The sequence below is a fragment of the Peromyscus leucopus genome, chromosome 3, assembly GCF_004664715.2.
Source record: "Peromyscus leucopus breed LL Stock chromosome 3, UCI_PerLeu_2.1, whole genome shotgun sequence".
Classification (NCBI taxonomy): domain Eukaryota; kingdom Metazoa; phylum Chordata; class Mammalia; order Rodentia; family Cricetidae; genus Peromyscus; species Peromyscus leucopus.
In genome coordinates, this window is record NC_051065.1 from 9314200 (window position 1) to 9332271 (window position 18072).

General features: G+C 34.6%; 1 protein-coding gene across 1 annotated transcript in view; it reads left to right on the forward strand.

Moving 5' to 3' along the window:
• Positions 1 to 17517, forward strand: part of Asz1 (ankyrin repeat, SAM and basic leucine zipper domain containing 1) — a 40701-nt gene extending 23184 nt beyond the window's left edge. Inside the window, exons 5-13 of the mRNA XM_028871794.2 lie at positions 57 to 168; positions 666 to 800; positions 1436 to 1560; positions 2420 to 2495; positions 3409 to 3465; positions 4344 to 4453; positions 13074 to 13179; positions 13955 to 14068; positions 17086 to 17517. Coding sequence (XP_028727627.1) covers positions 57 to 168; positions 666 to 800; positions 1436 to 1560; positions 2420 to 2495; positions 3409 to 3465; positions 4344 to 4453; positions 13074 to 13179; positions 13955 to 14068; positions 17086 to 17238 — 988 coding nt within the window. The 3' untranslated portion in view covers positions 17239 to 17517. The remainder of the gene's footprint in view (positions 1 to 56; positions 169 to 665; positions 801 to 1435; positions 1561 to 2419; positions 2496 to 3408; positions 3466 to 4343; positions 4454 to 13073; positions 13180 to 13954; positions 14069 to 17085) is intronic.
• The last annotated feature ends 555 nt before the right edge of the window (positions 17518 to 18072 follow it).

Sequence of the window (18072 nt, forward strand, 5' to 3'; positions counted from 1 at the left end):
GAGTGGCTGCTAGTGGTAGCATGGACACAAATGTCTCTTTCCTTCTTTCTCCGTAGGAGACTTATGACTCCAATCATGTATGCTGCCCGAGACGGTCACACGCAGGTTGTTGCTCTGCTTGTCGCTCATGGAGCAGAAGTTAACGCCCAAGATGAGAATGGTTATACTGTGAGAAATGCTTTTTCTGAGACATTGAGACTTTGCTCTTATACCAATACCCTCCACAAATGGCTAGTGATGTTTATTATCAGTGAGTTAAGGAAAGTTGTAGAAGGCTTGGGCTGTAGTCACCGCTAGGTGAAAATTCTGTGAGAGCAACAGCTTAGAGAAAGGGGGAATGATTTGATACTTGATAAAAGAGGCTATAATGCACAACGAAAACCAGGGCTCTAGAGAACGCACATGAGTTCTCTCACAGAAAGCACCTGGAATGGCAGATTTGTTCTTTATCCCATGACACGACTTAACTGTGTAAAGCAGTGCTTCGTTCGTAGATCAGTGAGAACAGCTGGAGAAATGTTTACGTTATGCTTGCAGTGCGGAGACTGCATCCTTCTGCTAATTAGTCCTGCTCTTTTTTACTGTGCCATAAATACCGGTGAAAATACTTCTTATCTATCTCACATGCACTCCTTATTAAACAGTCCTCTTTCCCACACTTACAGGCCTTAACATGGGCAGCACGTCAGGGTCATAAAAATGTAATTCTGAAGTTGCTTGAACTTGGAGCTAATAAAATGATACAGACCAAAGATGGCAGGACACCAAGCGAGATTGCAAAAAGAAATAAACATCTTGAGGTATTCACCTGTGTACTTTCAGGGTTGTTGTATTGTCATTCAGAATTTTTATATTATTTGTTACAGTTCCTAAGTATAATAATAACAACATTTTGAACAATTATTAAATACTTGAATAGGTTTTCTTCTCCAAGCAAGTAAGGGAAACTTTATCTTTTAAGTCACAACATTGATATTGCAGTCATTTAAGTCATTTGAAAAGACAGTAACTCCTATTCTGTCCCTGTAAGTAACATTGTAATGGCATAGACTGCTTTGAGATGGACACTTGGGGTACGTGTTCATGTAGTCATGCGGATTATTTCACCCCAGCGTAGCCATGCGTTTCCAGTACTGCCTGTTTAATTTATAATAATTTCTCTAAAATGGTTCATATTATCTTGAAAATATTAAGTAAAAATACTATCCTTGATTTTTAAATTTCAGAATTAGTGTGCTTTTATTATTTTAGGTTAAAAAAGAATTTACTTGATTTTACAAAAGGCTTTCTTGGAATACAGAGTTATAAAAACCGAACCACTCATCTTGTTAGCATTTTTTTCTAGATAGAAAATAATAATATGTTCACTTTTATTTTTAGTGTAAGAGATAATAATAATGTTAACTGTATTTGAATGGCTTGGAATTCTTTTCAGATCTTCAACTTTCTTTCTTTTACTCTAAATCCATTGGAAGGAAAACTTCAGCAGCTAACCAAAGAAGAGACTATTTGTAAACTGTTGGCCACAGATTCTGATAAAGAAAAAGATCACATATTTAGGTAACGTGTTTTAGTTCAACAGAATGTATATAAAATGCATATTTTATTACTTATAGTAAATTTGCAAGTTTTAAAATATATGGTATTTCAAACTTTTATAAGCATTTTAAAATGACACTTAAAAATGTCTGGATTTTAGATACTTTGTTCTCCAGAATTTTAGAGGAATTTTATTTAGTCATTTGCTTTATTTAATTCTGAGTTTAATATACATTTTTAATACAATATCAAATTTTACTTTTAAAAGACTCAAGATTATATCTGTGTTCACACTTCTTTGTGTTAGATCTTATTTTCTAATTATTTGTATCATCTCTCTAGTTTTATAAGCTAAAATTTGAAAGAACAAATCCCTAAATCCTGCTGTTCAATACATGGCTACCAACCATCTAGTTACTACATTTGTAGTTACCTTATAATTTATGTTTATTGAATTGAAAGATGCTTCTGTTTGCAATATTTCATAACAAATACATACTGATGAATACTTTAAACCTTAAGAAAAATGAGCTGAATATTACCACTCATGTCTTCCCTTCATTTGCTTAAGAAATTTTATTTGTGATTGGGGATGAAGTTCACTGCTTAGATTATGGCAAGCCCTGAGTTTAATTTTTCAGTTTTAGAAGGGAAGAGAAGAAAGCGTGAGGAAGTAGGGGGAGAGGGAAACAAGGGGACGAAGAGAGAACCTAGTTTATTCCTTTGATGCAGCATCTAAATGTGCTATGTAAACTTATAAATATATTCTGCCTGGATTCATTCTTGCCCATTCCTATGCTTGTTGTTAAATAGACATGCCCATATATTACTGTGCATATATAGTCTATTCTGAAAGTGACCTTGCTATGATATGTTATAGCCCATATACAGCGTTTGGAGATCTGGAAATATTTTTACATGGTCTTGGACTTGAGCATATGACAGACTTATTAAAGGTAGGATTTCATATAAAGCAGATAAAGTTTTATATGTGTGCTTATATTAGAATAAAATTAAATTTTAGTTCACAAGCATGCCATTTATTTCTCCTTCATTTGTAGAGTACCCTGTTTTAAATTTATAATAAGCACTTCCAGAAATTATTAACCTAGGAATTTATATAAATTAGAATCTGTCTGAATTTCACATCATCTATCTGATATATTTTTACACATTTAAGCCCTATGTTTACAGCTCTTGTGTTTCTGGTGTGGAATACATGCATGATTTTGAACCACACAATCCTGTATTAGATATTTGCTCTGATTATTAACTGGAATATGCTACTTAAATATCAATTTTTCCTTAAGGACAACTATAGATTTACATGAAGCTTAAGTTAGGTCACACACCAATAACTATCTATGCTTTAAGCATACATATCAGGAGTTGAGTGGATGACAATTGTTACCAGGTAGATAAGGATACTGAAGCAAAGAACTATTCAAGGTAGGTTCTCATAGCATTATGAACGTTGGTTCAGTTATTTCAGAGTTGGATTCATTGTACAATGCTGAAACTTCTATCTGAGGAAACCTTGGGTCAGAAATCATATTATTGATAGCTTAGTCTGATGCCATGTGAAATATAAATACTTGTAAAATATAATTTCTGTCCAATTTCCAGAACATTCTCTTTTTTCTAAGCAAATATGAGTGCTAGTCATTTTCTTTGATTCTGGGAAACTAGATACTGCATGCTTTTGTGTGTATATACTATCTAGCCCGTGATGTAGCCCTTAAGCTGCATACCCTCTGAAAAACCGGGAACTGTTTGAGAAAGCATTTGAGTGACAGCTGCTGTTTCCTTTCCTACCTTGCTTTGAATTGTTCACACTGAAAGGTGGTGGCATTTTTGCCTTTTGTACAGGAAAGGGATATAACTTTAAGACAACTTCTGACCATGAAGAAAGACGAACTTACAAAGGTAAGTATCACTCATAAAATGCCAGGTGTATTCTTTTATTTTCTTGCATATTCTCTTATTTTCCATTTTAAAAATTCTAGGGCTATGTAGACTGATCTTTTATAAATTCTTGGTTAGGAACAACTGGATTACCATGTGTAAATTGTACAGCAATACTAAGTTGCTTAAAGAACATTACAGAGTTAGAGCATGGGGCTTCCTAGGATTGTTACTATATCTCAACTAGAACTACTACTCGTTTGCAGATGGGAAGTGGATTTATAAAACAGACAACTTAGAAGTAAGAGGCGATTTTTAATGTGGGCATATACGTTTATCTTCTAAATCAGCACCAATTATGTTGTCATCTATTATCATTAATAAATTCAGAATCGGTGTGGGAAGTTTTAGAGGTACTTTGATAAGTAATGATCTTGCTGTAATAACATATTGGATACTTGAAATCCCTACTACCACTAAAAACCAAAATAACAAATTTCTTAACTAAATCCAGGAAAGAAATGTACTTTAACATTGAAGGTAAAATACAGGTAAAAAAAAATTGTCACTTATAACTAATAACACACTAAACAATATTTTGAAGGAAAAACTATTTGCTATGTGTTTTGAAATGATAATATTTTAAATTCTAATAATGTCACTTTTGAATCCATCACAGTTATCATTATACATTGCAAAAAATGACTATAGTTAACTATATGCCTAAACCATTTATAATATACTTTTGTTGAAATACAACCAATGTATTTAAGTGTATTATTTTCTAATATTTGTCTGTTTTCCAATATATAAATTAATCTAGAAAATGGCATTAGTAGTCTTAATGAAATTATTCAAATATAACTTTTGTACTGAAACTTTCGATTATTTCTTCTTAGAATGGAATTACCAGTAAAGATCAGCAAAAAATTCTGGCTGCTCTCAAGGAACTGGAAGTAGAAGAGATAAATTTTGGGAAATTACCTGAAGTGGCAAAGCTGGAAATCAGGTAAAATTATTAGTTTATGTTGATGTCATTTACAATCAAGTATTCTTTTTTAGCTTAGTGCTAGGTATTTGATTTGATGCTACCATTTTTCCAGGAAATCGGTTTTTAGATATACAGTAGTGTATCTATTATTTAGACCCAGATGCACTTTATAAAGTTAATTTTCATAAAATTATTTTACAAAGAATCAAAGCAGTCTATCTTGTTAACTTGCATACAAACAATTTGTATGTCTTTTTTATTGCATCTTCCTTAAATCAAACCATATAAAGACACCACATTATTCCTAGCATAATTCTCATTCTCTTTAAATCATATTAGATGCCAAACTGAAAAGTGTGAATCACTGACCAATTGGTAGAGTGATTGCCATGCAAACATCAGGACCTGAATTCAGCCCCTAAGGCTCCCCAAACAAGCCCTGCATGATGGTATACACTTGTACACTAAGTACTGGGGAGGAAGAGCCAGGCAGCTCCTTGGAACTCTCTGGCATAGCCTAGTTGGTGAGTCACAGGCCAGCAAGACATCCTGTCTTTAAAAAAAAATAAGATGGACGGTCCTTAAGGAACAATGCCTGAGATGCCTGGGGCAGTCCTCTGGCTTCCATATGAAGTACATGTACACATGCATACACACACATGCACACAAATACACACGTATACATACATGGACACTCACACAAACAAAAAGAAGAACGGGAAAAAAAAGGTAATATTTTCACAATGGTCACAAAGAAAACATTTCTCTTGAGTTCATTTCCATTTCAAGCTTTACTATGTAAGAATGACATCTGAGTTTATGAGAGTATTACTCTAAGTTTCTCTTTAGTGTTTTGTCTAGTTTAAGTGTTGGGGTGACAGCATTACAAACTGATTAGGGAATTAATATTCCCCTCTGCTTTCTGGACAAGCTTGTGGAAACAAGCATTTTTTTCAAACGTTTATATAGATTTTTTTTCCCCTGAAACTGTTGGGCCTGGGGTTTCCTTAGGGTATGCTTTTCATCATGATTGTGTCTTCTTTAGTAAAAACGATTGAAGCTGTAGCTATTTTATTTTGGCTTTATTTTAGTAATCTGGTTCTCAAGGACTTGATCCATTACTAAGTGGTTGAATTCACAAGCATACAGGGTTGGTGCTGTCTCCTGCTATCCTTTTAATAGCTGTGGACTCCATTATAATATCTCATTTCATTACCAATATTGATGTTTTCCTCTCTTTTTTATCTCTTTTAGTCTTGTTAGAGGTTTATTAATTTTTAGATAGATGCTCCTTTTTTAACTTAATGCTTATTTTGTGTCTATAGGGGGTAGAATTTGTGCATGGCACAGTGTTCATGTGGGAGCAGAGGACAACATATGGGATTTGGTTTTCTCTTATCACCATGTGGATTCCAGGGTTTGAACTCGGGTCGTCAGGCTTGGCTGGTGCTTTACACACTGAGCCACCTCACCAGCCTATAACTTTCTTTTTGTTCCATTACTGCTCTTAATTTCATTGATTTATGCTGTTACCCTTGTTGTTTTCTTCATTCTGCCTGCTTTGAATTTGTTTCTATAAGTGCATGAAATAGAACATTTTGATTTCTCCTTCCCTCCCTTCCTCCCTTTTTTTGTGACAGGATCTTCTTCTATAACCTAAACAGGCCTTAGACACTCAATCTTCCTGCCTTAGCTTCCCAAGTGGAGATTACCGGTGCATACCACCTTGTAATATTGATATTTCTTTTTGATTTCTTGATATTTCTTTGTATTATATAAGCATGTGGGTGGCCATTTGTATTTTCTTCCCAACATGGATGTAATTGAAAGTCACAAAACTTTTAATACATTGCATGGTCATTTTCATATACTTTTATGTATAGTGTTTTTCCTTCAAGACTTTGTTTTTAGTCGTGTATTATTTAAAAGTATGTACTTTGATTTATGTATGCTTAGAAACTTTTCTATTGACTTCTAGTTTGGTTCAGCCTAGTAACTGTGTGATAGCTACAAAGAATAGATAGAATGTAAACATAGGCTAGAAAAGCTTAAAGGCTTCTGACTTTTAAGTTGTGATTGACTATCTGGTACATTTTGTAAATATTTTTATATGTCAGTATTACCTGTATTTAAAAATAAAACACATAGATTTTTGAAATCCTAAATAACACATAATAATTGTGTTTCTTCCGACAGCATGGTAACTTTGAACACCTATTTAGCAACAGCAGCAGATAACCAGCCTTTCTGTACTATAGAAAAATACTTACAAATGCAGCCTTGTCATCATTTATGAGACTGTGATTCAAGTAGACTTTGGTGTTGTTTTAGAGCTTAGAGAATTTTTCCAAGAACCTATTTATATGATCCTGATGTCTTAAAGCCTATTAAAGAGACCATGTTATAAATACTCTTTTCCCATTGTTTTGTCTTAGTTTGCCTCCATATAACAGGAAGGACTTAAGTATTTGATGTTATCATTTCTAGATAATATCATAGATTCTAAATATTTAAATGCATTATATTGGTTCTCAGGCATGAGGTTTTAAAACAACAACCCTTCTTAAATATCTCTGTTGTTTTGTTATTATTTCTAATAGGCAGTATTTCAGGTTGTTGGTGACTAACATGTAGATTGGAACCCCCAATGTTACTTATTTTTATGATGAGAGCTGCCTATATAAATGTTTTTGTGGGCTTTAATAGACTTAAAAGAGTGTAGAATCATGATTAGCTCACTTATTAAAACTGCTAAATTTTTTGAAAAAATAAAAATGTCAAGCACATATTCCAGGAATTTGACCTTGTTATTAAATCACAGACTGTTTACATGATTGTAAAGACAAGGTTTTGCTTCCCATTTGTTTAAAGCCATCCTTTAAAGAAGAAATTAGTCATTAAGTCATAAGAAAACTAACAGCAGGAAAAGTTGAATTGATTGATTGTAATCTCCTGATAATTTTATTTCAACAATTAAGCCACTGATTTATTTTAAAATACTTTGTGTGTGTGTCAGATTTCTAAAATAATCTGTTATTAAGAATGCACATATACTGTTCATTTACTTTTTTATGCCTTGGCATGTTTGCAGAATTTAAATTTTAATTTAAATATTAGTTTTGAACAAGCTAACCAGCATTCAGCAGTTTCTTCTCAGACATTTTCTTTGATCTCTGAGCTAACTAAAATCCACTTGAATGTGTCAAAAGTATCTCACAACTAAGTTCACCAAGAAACTACTCCCTCTCAAAAATCTGTATAGGTCCAGTGTGTTATGTGGAATATACTATTCATGCCTGTTATTTATAAACATTGTAGAATTGGAATTTCTAAATAATTAACAGCAAAAAAATGATTGGCTTAGATTGAAACTTAATGTCTTGGAGAAATATCCATAATAGGTTAAAAGCACAATGTAAACTGGCATATTAAATATTATATTAGTTGAAATCCATAGAAGAAATACTGGGGGAGAAAACTATAAGAAAATATCCTGATAGAATAATGCCACATTTATCTATCTCTGGGTGGTATGATTTTTTTCATTTATTCTACAATAAGTATGTAATACTTCTATTTATAACACATTAATCACAGATAATAAATTTTATCTAGACTTCAAATTTTTAAGATATGGCCTAATCTGCTTGTAAATGTTAAACCACAGTGAAGTTTGGTTCTTTGATTTTTTTTTTTTTTTTTTTTTTTTTTTTGGTTTTTCAAGACAGAGTTTCTCTGTGTAGCTTTGGAGCCTGTCCTGGAACTCACTCTGTGACTCAGGCTGGCCTCAAACTCACAGAGTTCCACCTGCCTCTGCCTCCCAAGTGCTAGGATTAAAGGTGTGCGCCAGTGCTAGGATTAAAGGCGTGGCCTTAGTTCTTGATCATTCTTTATCATTAGCTTTCCTCCTTGTTATTCTGAGACCAAGCTAGAGGAGCTGTTCCAATCTGGGGCATGTTCCTCCATGGCAAGAGAAGATAAACAACCAGCAGAACTAGTCAGTGGCTCTCAAAGCTCAGAGGAATAGGAATTTTGCTGTGTGATCATGTTTCCTAGGAATGTCAGAAGCTATACCCATGAAGTCTCACAAACATGGCTGCCTAAACAGGAGCTGAATACGGATTATACCAATAGACATGTTAGTGTGGATGGATATAACATATGTATATAACAACAGTTAATGAAAAAAGAGGACATAAATTTGAAAGAGATCAAAGAGACTGTTTAGAGAAGAAAAGGGAAGGGGAAGTGATGTAATTGTATTATAATCTCAAAAAAAAGCTTTACAGTCTTATTTTATGTGCCAACATAGATCACATTGTCAATCCTTGTGTTACTGGGACATAAAATACAATCCCCTGAAAAGAAAAAGATAGTACACACACACACACACACACACACACACACACACACACACACACTTGATCAAATAATTTATCTTACCATACCTTTGTCATATCTGCTTATTTAGAATTCCTTAATTCCAAATTGTAAACAAATTGTTAGGACTGCATGCAACATTTTGTATGTAGGTTGTGTATTGTACAGCACTGGTAGAAGATACCATATACATGCTATATGACATGATTGGTGCTCTCTAGAGCTGTGAATTATGTAACTTGCCTATTACTATTCAGTGGTCTGAAAAAATTATATGTCAAAAGAAAGTCTTATGTTTTCTTCTCATTTATTATCTTAGTTACTTTTCTCTTGCTGTGATAAAACACTGTGGTGCTTTAAATAAAAGCATAGGTTCATATATTTGAACATTTAGTCACCAGGGAGTAGAACTGTTTGAAAGGATTAGAAGTGTGTCCCTTGGTGTGGGCTTCAAGGTTTCAAAAGCCCTCGCCAGGCCCAGTGAGTGAGTCTCTGTCTCTGTCTCTCTATCTCTCCCCCTACACCCCCCCCCCGCCCGCCTATGCATCAGGATGGGGAACCAGGCCCAGTGAGTGAGTCTCTGTCTCTCTATCTCTCCCCCTACCCCCCCCCCCGCTTATGGATCAGGATGTGGAACCAGGCCCAGTGAGTGAGTCTCTGTCTCTGTCTGTCTATCCCCCTACACACACCCCCACACCCATCCCCACCCCCGCACCCTCCCCTCCACCTATGGATCATGATGTGGAACCAGGCCTATTAAATGAGTCTCTGTTTCTGTCTGTCTCTGTCTCTCTTACCTCCCCTGCCCCCATTGATCAGGATGTGGAACTCTTAGCTACTTCTCCAGTATCACATCTGCCTGTGTGCCACCATGTTCCCCACCATGATGATAATGGACTAACCTTAGAAACGATAAGCAAGTACCCAATTAAATGCTATCTTCTATAAAAGTTACCTTGGTCATGGTGTCTCTTCATAGCAATAGAACACTAAGGCAGACACCATGACCAAGGTAACTTATAAAAGAAAATGTTCAGTTTGGACTTATGGTTTCAGAAGGTTAGAGTCCCTGATAGCAGAACAAAGGCATGAAGGTAGTAACAGCTGAGAACTTATATCTTAATTCTTGAGCAGGAGAGAGAGAGAGAGAGAGAGAGAGAGAGAGAGAGAGAGAGAGAGAGAGAGAGAGATACTAGGAATGGCACTAGTCTTTTGAAATCGCAAAGCCTGTCTCCAGTGATACAAAAGGCCACACCTCCTGATCCTTCCCAAATAGTTCTACCAGCAGGGGACCAAGTATTCAAATATGTGAGCCTTTGGGGCCATTCTCATGCAAAACTCCACATTTAATAAGACTGTAATTTTGTAAGTAGTACTATTCAGTTATTTTAGTTGAGCTGCTTACTGTCTTCAGAAAGTGCTTAAGACTTTCTATTTCACATATATTATGGATAAACTGTCTATAGTTTTATACCTACTATCATTTGATGTTTTAAATTATAATTCTCAATGAATACTAATCTTCTTAAACTTGTTGAATTAAATACATATGGCATTAATGAGTCACCTGTTGAATACTTAACTGTTTTTATTGATAGTAAACAAAATTCAAGTATCAGAAGAGCACTAAACTCTAAATTATATGCATACTGTATACAAACATCATATAGACATGAATCAACAGGAGTAATCACTCTTGTTGCTCTGCATTTTCTTCTGTTCTTTCTAGAGTAAAAATCAGAACATGTAATAAAGAAAAAGAACATGCATTTTGAGAATACTTTTAGAAACACTGTTTTTGTTGCTAAAAATAAAGCAGTAAGACCTTAAAAATATGTTTTTTCACTTTGGTTTTTGAAAGGATCCAAACAAGGGGGTGGACCAGACCTATAGCCCCTGTGCTTGGGAGGTGGACACAGAGAGTCAGGAATTCCATGCATCCACAGCTACATAGTGAGTCCCAGGCCAGGCTAGCGAATGAGACCAAACACAAAAGAGAGGAAGCAGCCATGGAGTCAGTGCCTAGAGAGGGAGAGTCTGTACTCTCGTGTTTTGTTCTTCAGTCTGATAGCTAACAGGCTTCCCTGAAAGGAAAATGCTGTGTACATCCTACTGAAGTGCTGTAGAGAATAGTTTGTTTTTAGTTTCATGGGAAGTCGACACTGTTTCTGTATAGACTTTATCCTACTGTGTAAAACTCTACAATATTTGGCCAGAAATTACATACAAGAATGTTGTTTGGAGTTAAAAGTAGTTTTTGGTCTCATAGTTGAGGATTTTTTTTATGATTTCTATTTTAGTAGATACTATTGACACATTATACAGATTTCCCCCCCCCATTTATCTAAAGTATAGTAGCATTTTATGGTAATGTGTTCCCATTTTATCCATTCAAATTGTGTCTTTTCTATTTCTCTGAATTACTTATTTAATTTGACGGTTATTTGTTCCGTTGGGTTGTGTGGGTTGCACTGTAGATTGGCCTGTCACTTACTAAAGCCAGCCGAGTCCTCTCGTCTCCTGTCTAAACTGATAGATATTTAAGTTACTCAACCATCTTTCCTGGATGCCTTCCGTAAGAGTGGTCAGCTCCCATTTCCTTCTGCTTCCCAGGCTCCCTTTCTTCCCCCAAACGCTGTGTTTACTGCTCTTCTCATGTATCCTGTGTTCTCTTCTCATGTATCCTTTTTCTCCCGTGACCTTCAGAATCATAGTTTTGATACTACCACTACCTGGTTTGTGCTCACATTCATGCTAGAAGGAATAACTGGTCTAGTTAGATGCTAGTGAATATAAGGTAAGTTTTTTTAATTGATGTTCCCTCACTGCCTCTGAACAGTCTCTTAGAGTCTGTAGATCTCAGAATAGACATGAGTTGAAGACTTACACTTTCTACTGTTTACTAATTGTTACCACCTGCACGTCTCATAGCATTGAAGTTACACCATGACTTATCTCACTTGGATGCAAGCCTTTTGCTAGACAGAATGCCAGGTACTTTATATTGTCTTCTGTCCTCCTGAAAGTCTTGTCTCCATTCTAGAGAATTGGAAGTATCTGACTTAAGATTAGGCTTGCTCAAGATCTGAAAGCTCCCTACATATGGATGCTGAGTCCAAACTCAGGTCAACCCAACACAAGAGTCTGTGTCCTTAGTTAGGCTATAATGTTTTCTCCTCATCTTCTTATCTGCTCTTATCCATCCCCAAAATCATTTCCTTGCTTAATGATACATCCATCTAGTGAAACAAAAAATGAAAACCATCCTAGGTTGTTTTTGTTTTACATGCATTTCTATTTTTTTTTTTCTGGTTTATTTCCTAAAAATTTCTAAAAACAATTCTGTTCCTCCTTTCAGTTCTTTACCTTAAGCTGTCTCTTTCTGATATGGAATTTCCCAGTTCTTCCATTTTTATTTTACTTTAATCCACAACAATCACCAAGTAAAATTTATACCAAGTTTTGACTTTCTCCCTTCCTGTTTGAACTCCTTTAGTAACCTTACATTATGAGAAATAGAAAATCCTTTGGAAGGTAGTTACATTCAGCCTGTCGCTTCTCCTTTCTGATGATTTTACTTTAGTAAATGCCTTAATCGCTCATCCACTTTTATACATTCATATTTACCAAGTCTTTCTGTCCGGAACTTCTTCCCTTCCATACCTAAATGCAAAACGTATTATTTGGCTCCAAGTTCAGTCCAAGTATCATTTCTGTCAGCTGTTTCTAATTCCTTATTCCCACCATAGTGTGTAGTACTAAATTCTAAAACTCTGTGGGTTTTAGATCGTTCACCAATGAACAAGTGTTAGCCACATCAGACGCTGGTAGGAATAAATAAAACAATTCATGTAAAAATAATCAGTGCAGTATCCTCCATGATAGCTACTCAAATAATGCTTCTTTAATCTTCTTTCTTCGTGTATCCCTTCACATAATAATTTCATGTCTATATCTCACCTTGGAATTTGAGATTCTTGGAGCAGGGGCTGTGACTCAGTAGCAAAGCTTATCTGGCAAATGCAAAGTCCAGGGTTCAATTTCCATACCACAGAAACTTTGTAATAAATAAGGAGTGGTAAAGGAATCCAGCGTTCTTGGGAGTCGAGGCTTGGTTTTCTTTTACACTTAGTGCATATTTCAGTTCCAAATACATAGTGGGTAGTCAATAATTTTTTAGACCTCATTAATATTAGAAGCAGGCTGGTAAAATGAAGTAAAGCACTCTCACTGGTTCCTGTTTGTCTCCTTTCTTCAGTGGTGATGAGTTCCTCAACTTCCTTCTGAAATTAAACAAGCAGTGTGGCCATTTAATCACAGCTGTGCAGAATATCATCACCGAGTTACCTGTAAATTCTCACAAGGTATTTAAGCAAGATTTGCTCCATGCAAAGTGTGAGTGTTGAAGAACAGTCTAGATGAATTCATAATAACCCATTAGGCAGTTCTGATCTGACAAAATCCCACCACTTGTTCAGCATGAGACCCAAAGCAGTAAATTTCATATTCTCTTCTACATTTAATTTATTATAAAACCTTGTACTCTCAGCCTCAAGCAAAGGGGAAATAAGCAAACCAAAATCTAAACTGATCTCTGTATTGAACTTGTCATTTGTTGTTAATGAAGATTTAAGTGATTAAAATGAGAAGTGTTAGGAGACTCAAGTGAAAGATGAGGCAAAATGAATGTTGTTTAAAAATTACATTGATGTGTAGTTGTTCTTAATGAAGGAAATTGTAAATAGGTACTGACTTAAAGAAGCAGACGTTTTGATCCTTTCCTTATTTTGTTGTGCCTGTTTGTCTAGAGGGAAAATTTTTAAGCAGACTTGTTTTCCTATGTTAATGTATACTAGTCTAAGAATGTCACTTTTTAAGTTTTTAAAAACTTATTTATTCACCACAGATATTACTAATATTAATTTCTACACATAAATATATATTTAGGAAACTAATATAGCAAGCTGATTCAACCGTTTGTATAAAATTACTGACTTACTTTTGTTGCCAGGATTTATTCTGTAAACAAAAAAAGGTCAGTTACATAATGTAATCTTTTAGAATGGCAAATTATCTTTGTGCATATAAATTGTGAAAAGTCATTTCTGTTTTTAATGTAACTTTTGGAAATCTCAACAGATAGTGCTAGAGTGGGCTTCTCCCAGAAGTTTTACTTCCGTTTGTGAAGAACTGGTCAGTAATGTTGAAGATTTGAATGAAGAGGTCTGCAAGCTGAAGGATTTGATTCAGAAGGTATAGATTTAACCTCCGCATGGCTGGGACTCTTTCACAGCGGAATGTTAGAACTTGAAGCAGTTTAACAAGGGCACCAGTAGGCACATAGAGAAATGGTACAAGGACAGTTTGCAGAGGGAGAGGTTCACATAAGAAACAGCTACTGGTGGCCATTAAAGGATCACGTGCTGAACGAACATGTGCTTCCTGTGTCTAGAGTTCATTAGACATACCCTCATGATAAGCTGCTTATACACCACCTAGAAAATAGTGCTACTTCTTGGTAGCAGTTTATTCCAAAATTGTATGGACCATACAAGGTGTCCTACACAAGGCAAATAGTATAATAATTATGGTATGTTTATTGACTAATCTGTGCACTCAGGAGCTTGGGCTAGAGTTTAGGGGTAGAGTGTTTGCTTAGCACATGCCAGGCCCTTGGTTCAATCCTCAGCACAGAAAACAGAAAAAATAATATGAAACTAAGGGAGAATAATTAAAACCATTCATCCACTTGTGAAAGATAGAAATTACACTGTTACTTATAAATGCAAAAAGGTCCCATGAAATACTTATTAGCTGTGTTAATGAGATAAGGTTGGCAATGAAGTATTATTTCTACTAGTCAGACTCTTTATCATCTCTTATAATTTAACTGTTTTTAAAATGTGGGCATTTTTATCTGTCTTTATATTCACATAGAAATGGCATATGTCTGGATTTAAAGGCAGGTTGTTTTCCCCCTTTAAAAAATTGTCTATACCTAGGTGCAGGCTACAGAAAAATAATTGTCTATACCTAGGTGCAGGCTACAGAAATAGCAACCTTTATTGAAGCTAGAAAATAAAGGGAAACACTCTGAGTTTCCTAAAAATCTCACTGTGAGTCCCTGTCAATTTAATAAATAAGTTTGATGTCTGCAAAACTTTTGTGATACACCTGAAATTTATAGTTCTATTAGCCTAAGATTCATTTAATATTTTCATCAATGTCTTATCAAAAAAATTTAAAAGCAAACTTCATGTTCAAGGTAATTTATCATCTCCCTTAGTAAAATATATTTAATCACCAGAAATCTTTTAAACCCAGAACAAAGTTGTGAAGCAAATTCTGTAATAGTGGACTGAGGATGCTTTAAATGAGAAACTAAGAAATACATTTCAACCTCTGAAGCACATCAACTCCTTTCCAGTGACAGAGGTGCTTCGGGAGTTGTATTGTGTGTGACAGTCATCCACTGACCAGATGCTGAGAGCCTGCACAAGCTAGTAGAGTCTGAATCTGCTGAGAGCACAAAAATGATAGCTCCGTTCATCCTTACTTCCTCCATCTCATTTAGAATGGAAGAAAAGTGGGATTTACCCAACATGATATTCTTCATGAGAATCGAAGGAAAAGCAGAAAGATTTGTGTATAGACACTTCCTTGAAAGCATCACTTTAAATACAGGAAACTCCTGAAAGCATGTTTGTGGCAGGAGTGGGTACTCATTTAACTTTTCAGACTAAAGCCTGGATGTAGGTAGAGCAGTTAGACGCAATTAGAGAGAAAGAACCAATAGTTCTTTGTCAGATAAAAGTAAGAAGAATTGTTTTAAAACTTACTGAATCTAAAACATGGATATGATTAGATACCATAATATTTAATTTAATAATATATGCCTGTGTAAAGAACCTTCATCTTTTTTTTACTACATGGGTAGTATTTTTTCTGTCAACATTATCTATCTAGAATTCAAAATTTCTGTTTAAAAACTGACCTGGAAATATGTTGATTGGCCCATAACATTGGCACATACTATTCTTTAGTCAGAAAAGTCTTAATTTTTGAGCAAATGAATGGACTGATTTTTCTAAATTAATCTTACATGAACAGTACTTGTTGTAATGAGACTTTACTCAGAAAATTGGAGAGCCTTTTGTATTTGGGAATATGTTATCATGCTTTTTAAGCTTTTGGAAGTTTAAAATTTATTAATAGGAACTTTTCAAAGAAGTATACGAGTTATCACAGATAAGTGTATAGAGGTAACAGAGAGGGTAGGAGAGGTCAAGGCTAGCATTTAACACCACATCATTCTCTTTCAAACCAACACACTGACACTCTTGTTAGGAAGGGTCATTGGCTAATAAAGGAATGACTGTCCTCGGATTCAGTAAATGGAGCATCAGTGTCAAAAAAGAATCTGTTGCTGAATGAAGCCATTTGGAAGTTAAACCAAGATTATGGTCTTAATGAGATTGGCATCAGAGTCTATTTTTCTACTATAAATTTGAAATTAATTTTGCAGACTTTTAAATTAAATATTTACACTGTAGAATTTCAGAGTCATTATTCCTGCTATTGTTGAAAGTATTTCTATCGTCACCCCAGTACAGGATGTTTCTAGTAAATATCACTCCATGAATGTGTCCAGTTCTTTTTATCTTTTAAAGATCTTTTGCTTTCTGCTCATTCTCCTCTTGACCCATTCCAGCAGCTATCTCTCACCTCTTCCCTCCAGCCCCTGGGAGGCTGCTTCATAGAAAATGTCTCTCTCTGGGAGTTTAGAAGCAGTCTAGGAAATTGACTCTATTGCTAAGAACTGCTATATACATTCTTTGACACATTTGTTCCTGCAGTTACAACGCCATGTCTTCTGATGTTTACTAAACCTCTGTGGTAGACTTGCTATAAAACTGGCTCTGTCTTTTATGGAACACTAGTCAAATTTAATACAGAAGGAAATAAATTCCAGTTGTTATTCATTCGAGCTAAAATAGAAACTTTAAGTTGACGTGAAAGGAACTTTGCCTCATGACATAAAAACACCATTTTAAAGTGTGATAATCTATAAAAGTATTTATTATTACTGTAAAAGTAATAATCATCTATGAAAGGATTCTGGTAAGAGGCATATATGTTCACTTTAAATCTGTCATGGAGTCTTGAGAAAAAATTTCTAAATCCAGTGAGTTAATATGAACTTTTTTCTTCAAATGTTTTAATTTTCAGTATCTTGTCCCCTAACTCTTGTCTCCCATACTAAACATCAGATGCAGAAGGAACGGGAAAATGATCCAACTCATGTCCCATTAGTAGAAGAAGTATCTACGTGGAAGAGTCGAATTTTGAAGAGGTCAGCAGTTACAGTCTGTGGATTTGGGCTGCTGCTTTTCATCTGCAAGCTAACTTGCCAGAGAAAATAATCCTAATATTGATTAAGTTATGTGTGCACATCTTATTCGGAGTGTCCAGCATTGCTTTTAATCATTTGTTGTACAACACAGCTTTATTTCCTTGTGCATACTCCATAGGAAAAATTATGATAACATAAAACAGAGTTTTTCTTTAGAAGGTGACTTCAGTTTGAATTATATAGTTTATTACATTTTTATGTTAATTCAATCAAGAAATTATGGCTAATTCTTTCATTTAAACCTGACTAAATCACATGCAAAATAAACGTTTGGTATTCTTTACATTCAGAGAAAGTGTGTTCACTTGTCATAAAGAAGTTTAGAGTGTTTGTAAAGAGTTCATAAGTTGATACTCCTTTTAGGCCTTATTCATTTCTGGTTATTATATAATTAGGATCATCTTACTGCTCATTTATTTATATGACATTGCTAAGAAAATTATGAATTTTTGTGAAAGTATCAGAGAAAACAAGATAATAGTAAAACATGAAAATCATTTTATAAATACTTTTAAAAATTTTTACATGCAGAATAAAAAAATACAATTAAGAAAAAGTATGTAAGGCATAAAATATGTTAGCATTATGGAAATTATTTTTGCTAAATATTCTACATATAGTATTTTAGGAATATTATGAAAATGAATGGCATTTGGTATATAATTTCTCATCTCTAAGAATGTATATATTTTATTTCTCAATTTGAAATATTGATATTCAGATTTTAAAAGTGAACTGTAAAACAGCAGTAGCAGGTAGTATGGTATCCAAATCTTGGTTGACTTAGTGCCGTACTGAAAAGGGCAGTTATCTACCATTAAAAGTGACAGCAAACGAAGGGGGA